General features: G+C 54.5%; 1 protein-coding gene across 3 annotated transcripts in view; it reads left to right on the forward strand.

Annotated features, from left to right (window-relative positions):
• NDEL1 (nudE neurodevelopment protein 1 like 1) overlaps positions 1–11,716 on the forward strand; it is a 30,069-nt gene extending 18,353 nt beyond the window's left edge. For 2 of the 3 annotated variants that reach the window (XM_075440943.1, XM_075440942.1), the window contains exons 8-9: positions 2,180–2,331; positions 11,445–11,716. In XM_075440943.1, coding sequence (XP_075297058.1) covers positions 2,180–2,331; positions 11,445–11,532 — 240 coding nt within the window. In that variant the 3' untranslated portion in view covers positions 11,533–11,716. Of the gene's footprint in view, positions 1–2,179; positions 2,332–5,287; positions 5,323–11,444 lie in introns of all 3 variants that reach the window. The other variant, XM_075440944.1, reaches the window with a different exon arrangement.
• Positions 11,717–12,228: the final 512 nt, after the last annotated feature.

Genomic DNA, 12,228 nt, shown 5'->3' on the forward strand with positions numbered 1-12,228 from the left:
CCGTGTCTCACCGCCGGTGCTGGCTTTCCTCTGTCTCTTGTGGTTAGCACTGAGAACAGCAATAGCTGCAGTACAGACAGTTGTTTTAGCAAAGTTTGAAATTAAAAATTAACTTTGTTCATGTTTGGAGTCGGTGAGCTCGTAGCTGGTTTGAAAGGGCAGCAGGATAACTCGGGGTTATGGAGTGACATGTTTAAAATGGGATCATTGTGAGTAAGAGTCTGCAGGGGATTTAGAGAGCTTAAGCACAATCCCGTGTGATTACTCTGCAAGGACAGGAAATGCCAAATAAGCATGCTTGTTCCCAGCCTGCTCCGAGACACACGCTCTGCCACTGGTACAAAATTCCAGCTCATGCATTTGTTCAGTAACGATTAGAGGATGTTTAGGATTTCTGTGGCTTTGGCTACTCATAAGATGCCTCATCCTGAGCCTCAGACTCCATTTCTCTGCAAGAAGTTTCCCCTCAGCTTTCTTGCATGCAGCCGAGATAGTCACTTGGCACAGATATCACAGGTTATTTCCAGCTGATAGGTGCTTTGAGACCAAGAGGTGGGTAGTTATCTATATCTCACAGGGTCACAGAATGGTGGGGGTTGGAAGGGACCTCTGTGGGTCACCCGGTCCAGCCCCCTGCCGAAGCAGGGTCACCCAGAGCAGGCTGCACAGGACCTTGTCCAGGAGGGTTTTGAGTATCTCTAGAGAAGGAGACTCCACAGCCTCTCTGGGTAGCCTGTTCTAGTGCTCTGTCACCCTCAGAGTGAAGAAGTTCTTCATGTTCAGCTGGAACTTCATATTCTTCAGTTTGTGCCTGTTGCCCCTTGTTGCTGGGCACCACTGAAAAGAATCTGGCCCCATCCTCTTGACACCGACCCTGAAGATGTTTCTAGGCAGTTATAAGGTCCCCTCTCAGCCTTCTCTTCTCCAGGCCGAACAAGCCCAGTTCCCTCAGCCTCTCCTCGTAGGAGAGATGCTCCAGTCCCCTCACCATCTTTGCAGCCCTCCACTGGACTCTTTCCAGTAGCTCCTCATCTTTCTTGAACTGGGGAGCCCAGAACTGGACAGAGTACTGCAGATGGGGCCTCACTAGGACCAAGTAGAGGGGAAGGAGAACCTCCCTCGACCTGCTGACCACAATATATCTGCCTATATAGCCACTGAGTAAGCTTGCATGGATTTCTAGAACACTGTGTAGTGTTCGCTTACTTGTGATAGCATGCCAGTGTCTTATCAGTGGAATATTTTTCTATGTGGAATGGGACCAAGCCCCGTGTTTGGGGAGATGAGGTTTTGTCTCCGCTGTATGCATTTGCAAGTGTATGAATGCTCCCATGCACAGGGTGGATGTAATAAATTGTTGCAAGGACTTTCTGCTAGACCGGACTGCTATTGAAGCAAAGCCTCAGTTTGTGACAGACAGCAGAAAGGGCAGGGGGTGTGCTGCAGTGAAGGAGAGAATCAGGATTTTGGCCTCCCTTCTGGCAGCAGTCAGCAGATGAGGCAGAGACTGTCACCTTGTACAGGGGAACAAGATCTCACCAGGCTTGCTGCGAAGTAGTACAGATGAGGTACAGACCACGGAGACAGGCTTAGTTGCTGCCTTGGGTTCCTCATCTGATGCTGTAACACTTCTTGTTCTGAAGCATACCAATGGCACTTAAGAAACTGGCTTTGTTTTGCAGGCCAAGATAAAGAAATGCTAGAAGGCATTGCCCTGGAGAAAAAAATTCGAATTTCCAAATACAAAGTCCCAAATACAAAGTCCCTCGCAAAACTTGAGGATTCTGCTTTAGGCTCTGTCTTAGACTTCTGATTAGCTTATGCCAGCCTTACTGCAGCTGCTGAAGCAGGAAGTTTTGGTAACTTCTGCTAGGAATTGGCTTCCTTATTTTAGGTAATTAATTGAGGGTTGATATGTTGTAAAATCTGAGCCCTGATGGAACTGAGTCACGCGTGGCAGTCTGCGTCAGCGTCTCGTTGTGTGGGTTTCCTTTGTGGTTGGATGACAGAGAAAATGACAGCTTTGTTCCCATTCAGTTCAGCTTTTGCCAAAGGTGATCACACTGGGTTCCTGATCGTGGTGATCTTGGGGTCATGACAAAGCCTGAACTTGAGCAGCAAAATACTTCCTCTTAATGGTATTACTTTTTTGATGTCATTTTTTTTTCCACTTTCACAGGCCTTAGAATCCAAATTAGCTGCTTGCAGAAGTTTTGCAAAGGACCAGGCATCACGGAAATCCTACATTTCAGGGAATGTTAACAGCGGCGTGATGAACAGCAATGGCGCAAAGTACCCTCATCCGGGACATACTTCTTTCTTTAACAAAGGGTAAGTAAGGATATGCTTTTGTCCTGAAAGGGAGTGTGTTTCAGGATGCTGCTTGGAGCAGAAGTTATTCTTGGTTTGTCTTTAGCCCACCACAGCTTTCATCCTATAGGACGAATAAATTGTGGAGCCAGTCTCAAGGGGATGGGGAGGGTGACAGTGCTGATTTCTGTAAAGCAAAGAGCAAAGCAAGCGTGATTGTCTCGTAGCTGGCAGGGTGTCAGTGCCTGTCCTGTCCCTCTGCTGCCGAATCTCTTGGCGGCTGCATCTCAGGTAATAAAAAAATCAACCCAGGCAGCAAACCTGCTGGTGAAGTGAACGTGCCCTTCGAAAGGATCTCAAGTAAGTAGTGGTGGAGTTGCCATAGCTACTGGTGTGCTCACACGGGGGAAGTACGTGATGGCAAATCTGGAGGTTCCCTTGGTGAGAATAGCTGAGTGCAGGCAGCAAATGCTCGCTTGGAGGGTGGTGCCCTGTTTGCTCTACTTCCCCCTATATGAGGGGAAAAAGAAAACGTCATTAAGGGCATAGTTCTGGCTGATCGAGGGAGCAACTGCTTCCATGCTGTCTGTGCTGTGCGTCAGCCGTGAAGCCAGAAACTGCTTTCACAGGAGAAACGACCCCGTGTGTCTCCCGTGACTCGCCCGTGGTCAGGGCTTTCCGCACATCCTCAATACAGAATTTATTTTGGAGAAGTAAATGAGCAGTTGCCGACCTGAAGAGTGCCGTATACAGAGCAGACAAGCTGAGCTTCCTACAATCATCCTCGTTTGAGCTGAATTGTGTTGCTACGTGGGTAGCAGGGCAAGTTGCATCTTAGAAACTGGTATTCAGAGTTTTTTTAGAGTCACTGTTGTTTGCTGGTTTTGGAAAAGGAGAGTTTGGAGACATAACAAAGTCAGTGGCCTGTGCAAATCGGACAGACTTTTGGGTCGTCTGTGCACTGCAAGGCTGGCTGGGGTCCGTGCATCACCACGGCAGCTCACGCTTGCAGGGCACGGGCGATATTTCAGGTACAAGCTGTCAGGGTAGTTGCTAGGGAGAGATTATAGCTGTTCTTAGGAGGCAGCATGGCTATATCGAGTTGTGGTGTGACAAATAAGCTGATTGCTGTGTGGGGTGGGGTCACTTTTAATTATCTGGATTGTCATCACACTTGTTATCTGGGCTGGCTGCCTGGAGTTACCAGCAGGTTGTAGCTGAAAAAGGTTTAGAAACCCACCCTCCTGAAAACTAACTTCTACAGCAGAGCTGGAGGATGTTAGTGGGCTAGAAAAGGGGGTGGAAATGACTGACGTGCTTATTGGCAGGTTGTTAGAGATCCCTGCTGTCCTGTCCTCCTCCTCTGCGTGCCCACATGCTGTTGACAGCGGATGGCCCGTGCCTCTTCCCCGCATCGGCTCCTGCTCAATCTTGCTGCCCCTGTGGAGGTCTCTGAGTGCTGAGGCTGATTGCAGTGTCTGTGCTGGGCACGCGTCTCCGTGGCTGCCGTGTAAAACCTGTACAACTTTGCACGTGTAAGCTGAACCGAGCTCTGAACCGCAGTGTGGTCAGCCCCATCACGCCCGCACGCTGCAGCAGCCGCCCAGCTCCAGCCGCACTGGCAGGAGTCAGATCCGGAACGTGCAGCGGTGGCCGGGCACGAGGGGCTGAGGCAAGGCATGCCTTGCTTATCCCCTCGCCTTCTCTCTCCCCAGCCCCTGTACTCTCCTCCCTGCCCCTCGTTGTTGCTGGAGCCTGAAACAGCTATGTGTGATTGTAGATGCCATCCCATCTGCAGCCGCTGCCTAAAGAGCAGCCGGTTGTTGGGTGGTGGGAATGGGACAGAGGTAACTCAGCCACAGCATTACATTTCCACTTACTTTCCTTCCTCTGCCATTTTGTTGGTTAAAGTGTTTGGCCAGTCTCCATCTCCCGTCAAACATCTGCTCTTTGCTTGCTGAGCAGAGCTGAGCAGGTAGCCGAAGACAGCGATGGGCAGGAGCTGACATAGGGGAGCGTCGCTTTAGCAGAGGCCTGGAGGACAGCTGGGCCTGCAGCGAGGCTTTGCTGGGGAATTGGAAGAGTCAGGACTTGCCTACTTTTTCAAAACTCAATGTCTGCTCTGAGATTAGATTCCTGCAGACTTGTTCCTTCAGGAATGTGCTGTTACTGTTCGGATGCCCGGGCATGGCAGAACAGCACCTGAGGATGTTCTCGAATAGATACTTGTTTTTTTTGGTGTTGTAATTTTTCTTAATTGGTTATTAACTTCAATCCAGTTGGGGAACAAAATGGCTCTGACTTTGATGGGCTCTGCAGAGCCTTGGCACTTGAACAGCAGAGCTGAGGCAGCATGTGAGCCAGCATGTAGTGTTTGTTGCTTGAGGCATGAATTCCGTGTTCACTGCTCCCCCACTCCCCTGCCTGCACTCTTGAATATCAAAGTCCTTGTAGATGATGTTTATGCTTAGGTTATTTTGGTCAATCTGCTGAGCTTTGTTTTATTCAAACAAGCTCAGGTTTGAATGCGAGAAGCGCCTCTGCTTGCACACTTGTAGCAGTCCCGTGAAGCACGTAGGGAGATTTACACAGTGCACACTGTTACCCCAACCCTGATCCTAATACATCAGGCAGTGAAATCAGGGCAGTCTTCCCGTTCCCTAGTCCGCCTTATGAAAAAGTTTTCCTGGAAAAGAGGGACGTGTGGGTACCTCAGATGCAGGTGAGTAATCCCATGTCCTGTAACGTGCTTTGCAATGCTCCAGGGTTTTATCTGGGTCACGCGCTTGCGGCTGTGGAGTATGGTGGGAGTGCTGCTTGTCGCTGAAATAGGACCCCTCGTCTGCCCGGGCAGAGGTGGAAGGGGAGAGGTCTGGTGAGGTTCAGTTGAACACCTTTGCCCCATTTCTTGCGTCCAGGGTTATGGCCAAGAATGTCTTTATCGTGTGCATAAACTGTTTCAATTTTTCTCCACTAGGCATGAAAAGGTCGTATTCCCCACCTTGGTCATGGGTAAATGAATTCATTTGCAATGATAAGCTGCATGCGTTTTAACTCGGTGCTTGGAGGTGCAGAGTCGGTGGTTGTGCTAACTGCATGGGGTAGTTCTCTCAGCGTTACAAACTAATGGTCCATGATCAAAGCCTGAGGCCGCAATCCCTCTCTTTCTCCTTACTTTAAACTCCTCTGCTGCTGTGACCTGTTGCAAACATAAGATTGAGTGCTGCTTGCTTTCTTGATCTAATCAATAGTTCTTCAAATACATGCATGGTTCTGATTGAATCAGTCACATCAGAGATACAGGATGAAGTATCCCTGCTGTTAATTTAGTGAATTTTGAAAGTTAGTTTGCCCTTTGGTCGTATTTTTCCTTCGACGTTTCGTTGCTGTCGTCTTGCCCATGCTCGGTTGCTGTGGTTCTGGCCGATGGGAAAGCAAACAAAGGCACAGATGTGCTGGGAGCCGGCCAGGGTTGCAGAGCAGGGGCGGAGGACGGTGTGACCAGCAGCGTGCACGTCGAGACGGCGGTGCTCCGGCTCGGTGCCACCGTCCCTGCCCGCCACAGCCGTGCCAGCTGGAAGCAGCCTGCGCAGACCCCGGGGTCCCGGGCTCTGTGGGGGGATCCTGGGCACAGGGGCTCGGTGTGGGCACCACCTCCAGCATCCAAGGGTCTGGCTCGTCTCCCTCATCTGCCTCTCGAGGGAGCACAGAGGGTTCCCTGTGCTGTCGAAAGGCGCAGGTCCCTGCCAGCCTCATCTGCCACAGCCTTGTCCCCATCTTCCTCCTTGCATCTCCACGCTGGGCGTTCCTCTGCCTCCTTGTGCTGTTACTGCTGCTTGGGAGGGCAAGCGGTGTGTTTCAAAGCACTGCCCCGCCTGAAAACTCCCTTTTCTTGTTTTCTTGGAGGGCCGGTCTCCAAGCATGCTTTGAGCCCATCCATTTACTCCTCAGCCTGGGCTATTCAGCAACAGGAGAATTTTCTGCTGAGGCTTTGTTGGGTACTTAGAGTTGGGAGAGTCGTGGAGATAAGGTGCCAAGCACAAAATACAGCTTGGAATAAAGATTAATATGTAAAAATCTGTCTTTAGCAATCACAGGGCAGAGAGAGCAGTTGGAAACGGGCACAAGGTCCATGCCACTGCAGGGGCAGGCAGTCAGGAGCATCCATCAGAAACCACTGCTGGGGCTGTTCCCAGCAGGGACTGGGGCTTCGGCTCCCTGTGAAGCACCCCTGAGCCCAGTTTCTTAGGAAGCCCAGAGCAAGGGCGCAGCGCAGGCCCCACAGAGTGGGTTGGGTCTGAGGGATGGCAAAATGAGGCAGAAGCAGCAGGCAAGTGATGTGGCTGGGATTAATGGCTGCGGGCAGGTCTCCAGGCTGTCGGGCAGCGTCAGCTCCGTGCAGGAGCCCCGCGCCTGTGTCAGGCCTGGGCAGAGCAGCTGAAGGCTGGAGCGATGCGTGTGCTCCTCCCGGCACTGTCGGACACCTTGGAGACCGGGCGCAAGGACTTCTCTTCCCCGCTCTCCTCTGGGAGGTTAGCCAGGTGACATCCAGCATACTTTATTTGTTATTTTTCACAGTTCCTCTGTTTAATGTATTTTAATTTCACGGAATCACAGAATGGTAGGGGTTGGAAGGGACCTCTGTGGGTCACCCAGCCCAACCCCCTGCCGAAGCAGGGTCACCCAGAGCAGGCTGCACAGGACCTTGTCCAGGCGGGGCTGGAATATCTCCAGAGAAGGAGACTCCACAACCTCCCTGGGCAGCCTGGGCCAGGGCTCCGTCACCCTCAGAGGGAAGAAGTTCTTCCTCGTGTTCATCTGGAGCTTCCTCTGCTTCAGTCTGTGCCCATTGCCCCTTGTCCTGTCGCTGGGCACCACCGGACAAAGTCTGGCCCCATCCGCCTGACACCCACCCTTGAGATATTTATAAACATTTCTAAGGTCCCCTCTCAGCCTTATCTTCTCCAGGCTGAACGAGCCCAGCTCCCTCAGCCTCTCCTCGTAGGAGAGATGTTCCAGTCCCCTCATCATCCTCGTAGCCCTCCGCTGGACTCTCTCCAGTAGCTCCTCATCTTTCTTGAACTGGGGAGCCCAGCACTGCACACAGCACTGCAGATGGGGCCTCACCAGGGCAGTGTAGAGGGGAAGGAGAACCTCCCTCGACCTGCTGGCCACACTCCTCCTAAATTTCCTTTTAAATTTCCTTTAACTCTGTTTCTAACTACAGTAATGCTGATTTCTGTCCCTTTTTTGGTGCATTTTCATGTTGCCACAGCAACCCACGGCTGAGTAAGACCTCAGTAAGCTCAGCCGTAATGCCAGCTTTCAGTGTTCCCCCAATTGCTGCTATCACCTGAAGCCTCTTCCTGTGCCCCCCTTACTGAACGGGCTTTCAGCAGATCAAAGCTGCTGCTTTACCTTTATTTCTGCACCAAGGGCAAGTTTGGGCCGGCCAGATGCGATGACCGAGGCAGGTGACTGACTGCAGGAGCTGATCCTGGGAGAAGCTGCCATGAACAAGCACTCTGTGCTGCCTGCCTGCTTTATTTTTTTAATTAGCAAACAACGGGGAAACCTCAAAAGGCTTCTAAATGGGGTTGTAGCTTTTCCATCTTAGCAGAAAGCCTTCTCGTCTCTCTTTTGCGTCGCAGTGCTGTGAGCACTCCCCATCTTGTCCTGGTTAACGCTTGCAATGCTCAGTGCCTACAGCACTCGTCCTCTTGCTGCCTCAGCTCCATGCTGGGGCTTGGGCTTCACTGGATGACTTGTAGCACTGGTGATTTAGGCGGAGTCCTGTCATCTCCGTGTGGCGTCTGTGCCAAGCACCCGATCGCTGCGTGGCTTCTGGCCTTGTTCATGTAGCTCTGGGAGGTGGCAAAGGGCACCCAAGCTGCCACACGTGCCTCTGAGCAGGAGCCGGCAAGGGTTAGGCGTGCGTTGGTTCATTTCACAGCATGGTCGGGGTTGGAAGGGACCTCTGTGGGTCACCCAGCCCAACCCCCTGCCCAAGCAGGGTCACCCAGAGCAGGCTGCACAGCACCGCGTCCAGGCGGGTCTGGAATATCTCCAGAGAAGGAGACTCCACAGCCTCCCTGGGCAGCCTGGGCCAGGGCTCTGTCACCCTCAGAGGGAAGAAGTTCTTCCTCATGTTCAGCTGGAGCTTCCTCTGCTTCAGTTTGTGCCTGTTGCCCCTTGTCCTGTCGCTGGGCACCTGCTCACTGCAGGGGGCTGGGCTAGATGGCCTCTGAAGGTCCCTTCCAACCCAAACCATTCTGTGAAAGAGCAGCCCGGAGTTTAGTGCAGGAAACGTGACAGAGATGTAGAGCTGGCCTTGAACGCAGCTCATCAGACCTGAGCAGGCCCAGGCTGCTGATGTGGAATGCCACTTTTCTCTGACCCTTTCAGAAGGGAGCAAACTACCAGGTTTTAATCCAGTTTGGGTTTTTTTGTTGTTGTTGTTTGGTTTTGTTTCCCCCCCCCGTCCTGCTTGGCAGAGGTGCTTCCGAGCTGTTAACTAATTTGTAGAGTCGTGTCAGGATCAGGTTGGCTTCATGGCCCGTCATCCAAATGCAGACAGTGAGATACGTCTGCCCCTGAGCTTCTTCCAGCAGCTTTTTACTGCGTGCAGCCAGGGAGACACTTCCCTGTATCGAGGCAACGCTTGAATGGGAGTTGAAGTTTCCAGCTCAATGGGGAGGAGGTGGGAAAGGTGGTTTCTCCCTGCTCTGAGCCAGGCTGTGCTAGTGTGGGTGTTTAACAGCGAGGCTTTTGACACGGTTTCCCACAACATCCTCCTAGGGAAGCTCAGGAAGTGTGGGCTGGATGAGTGCTCGGTGCGGTGGATTGAGAACTGGCTGAATGGCAGAGCTCAGAGGGCTGTCATCAGCGGTGCTGAGTCTGGTTGGACGCCTGTAACTAGTGGTGTCCCCCAGGGGTCAGTACTGGGCCCAGTCTTGTTTAACTTCTTCATCAATGACCTGGATGAAGAGACAGAGTGTACCCTCAGCAAGTCTGCTGATGACACCAAACTGGGACGTGTGATAGACACACCGGCAGGCTGTGCTGCCATTCAGCGTGACCTGGACAGGCTGGAGAGTTGAGCAGAGAGGAACTTGATGAGGTTCAACAAGGGCAAGGGCAGGGTCCTGCACCTGGGGAGGAACAACCCCATGCACCAGTACGGGCTGAGGCGGCCCTGCTGGAGAGCAGCTCTGTGGAGAGGGACCTGGGTGTCCTGGTGGATGACAGGTTGACCAGTGGCCAGCAGTGTGCCCTGGCTGCCAAGAAGGCCAATGGGCTCCTGGGGTGCATTAGGAGGAGTGTGGGCAGCAGGGCGAGGGAGGTTCTCCTGCCCCTCTACACTGCCCTGGTGAGGCCCCATCTGGAGTGCTGTGTCCAGTGCTGGGCTCCCCAGTTCAAGAAAGATGAGGAGCTACTGGAGAGAGTCCAGTGGAGGACTATGAGCATGGTGAGGGGACTGGAGCATCTCCCCTATGAGGAGAGGCTGAGGGAGCTGGGCTTGTTCAGCCTGGAGAAGAGAAGGCTGCGAGGGGACCTTCTAAATGCTTATAAATATCTGCAGGGTGGGTGTCAGGAGGACGGGGCCAGACTCTTCTCAGTGGTGCCCAGTAACAAGACAATGGGCACAAACTGAAGCAGAGGAAGTTCCGTCTGAACATGAGGAAGAACTTCTTCCCTCTGAGGGTGACGGAGCCCTGGCCCAGGCTGCCCAGGGAGGCTGTGGAGTCTCCTTCTCTGGAGATATTCCAGACCCGCCTGGCCGCGGTGCTGTGCAGCCTGCTGTGGGTGACCCTGCTTGGGCAGGGGGTTGGGCTGGGTGACCCACAGAGGGCCCTGCCAACCCCCACCATCCTGTGATTCTATGGGGAAAGGAAACAGCCCGACTCCCTGCGGCAGCGAGCTGCGTTACCGTGGGAATCTGTTCTTGCTAGCGACTGTCGGGATTTCAGCTCTTCATGGAGGGAGCTTGTGACTGCCCAGTGCAACGGCAGCAGCCTCTGGGGTTGCTGGCGGGGTTTTTTCATCCCTGACGCAGGAGCTGCAAGGTCACTGGTGAATGTGTGCAGCACAGGAACAGGAGTGCGGAAACCGCGCTGCTCTGTCCGGGACGCAGTCGTGAGCCGCCGCGCGTGGGCTGGTGGCACCTCGGTCCCTTGGGTGGTGACGGCAGCGAGCGGGATGTGCTCTGCGGAGTGGGTGCAGCCTGGGACCCCGGAGCTGCCGGCTCCTGGCTTGGCTTCGAGCTCGTCAGGAGAGCCCTCGGCTTCTCTTCCTTCTTGCTTCTACTCACCGCAGCTCGCTGCTCTGGGCAGCAGAGGCTGTCTCCTCAGGTGTCCCCTCTCCCAAACGTAGCTCTGCCAGGAGGGATCTCAATGGCATCTTCTGGGGTGCTGGTGGTTCAGGCGAAGCTGCTGAAGGGCTGCAGAGGCAGCTCTTGGGAGCCAGCAGACATCGAGGTAGGGACCTTGCAGGGCTGGGGGAGTTCTCCCTCGCCTTTGGTATTACAAACCCGACTGTGAGGGCAGGGTGCTGATTCTGGGACAACAGTGGGGGTGGACGTGCCGTCCTGATAAGGGGATGCCATCGCTTCTGGTTGTCAAGGCTGTGGTGGTGGTGATGATCAGCAGATGGTGAGCCTGGGCAGACGCTGTGTGTTGAGCCTGATCACAGAAGATCTGCCAAAGCCAGAACGGAGTAGAGATGGAAAAGCTGTCAGACCCACGTTCTCCTCTCGCAGCCCCCTAGCACCTGTGAAGAGGGGAGGGGAGCTGGCCGTGGGGAGCGAGCCTCCAGCGCTGCTGTGCCCAGCCCCTCAGCTGCCCAGAGCCCGGCATGGGGGCCTGGGGTCTGCGCAGGAGCCGCTTGTCCTCCTGGGGTGGTCATCGGGCACCACCCACCACCTCCAGGCAGCGGGGTGAGCACCCACCTGTGGGTGGGCGCGGCCATGGGAGCCCTGTTGTGGTCGCAGTGGTCTTTCAGCCATCATCGTACAGCCAGGGTGAGGTGAGAGGGGAGGAGAGGGGTCTGTCCTCCAGCTGCTGGGGCCGGGAGGGGTGAGCGGTGCCATCTCCTGGGGCTCATCACTTACCAGCCTGTCTCTTCTTGCTCCTCAGGGCAGTGAACGGCTTTGATCAAGGTCCCCCCGGACTGGGAGCCTCTCGACCGTCCTCGGCGCCTGGCATGCTCCCCCTGAGCGTATGAGCCCGCAGGAGGTCGTGTTCGGACTTGCGGATGCTTTTCTCAGCCCACCACGAGAAGAACTGCTCCCGATTGCTGCCCATTCCTGCCCCGCTGGAACACGACCTGCACCCTGCTGCCCGAGGAGACCCTGAGCTTATGGCCCTCCATGTCACATTAATACAGTTTGTTTTCTTCTGTCGCTGTAGCGGACGTTCTCTGCCTTGGCCCCACACCCTGCGCTGCTCAAGCTGCCACCCGCAGTGCTCTGTTTCACGGGCTGCAGGAGCCTTGCTCGGCCCGGCGATCCTCAGCCCCTCACCCTATCTCTTCTCTAACTTAGGCTTGGCAGCGTTTCTCCCTGCCTGCTCCAGCATCCTGCTGCTCAGGACGGGCAGCTGCTGCCCTCCCGGTAAGGCTCAGACCTCAGACCCCTGGCTGAGGCTGTGCCACGGCTCTTTGGACAGGAATCAGGTCCATGACTCAGTTACCGCAGCTTGATAAATCACTGCGGGGCGAGCGCGTGGCCGTGGGTTGGAGTGGGCATGGGAGGCTGAGCTGCTACAGGGGGGAGGGATGGAGGGGCTGGGGGCGTGGGGGTGACGGTCCCGTGCCCAGCACTCGTCAGTCAGAACATCGCCTGCCTTGGTGGGCGCTGGCGCGGCTGAGCCGTGCTGAAGCGGCCCCTCGGCGCTCCCCCACCCGTGCAGCAACGCAGCG

Source organism: Opisthocomus hoazin, chromosome 21, assembly GCF_030867145.1.
Source record: "Opisthocomus hoazin isolate bOpiHoa1 chromosome 21, bOpiHoa1.hap1, whole genome shotgun sequence".
NCBI lineage: Eukaryota > Metazoa > Chordata > Aves > Opisthocomiformes > Opisthocomidae > Opisthocomus > Opisthocomus hoazin.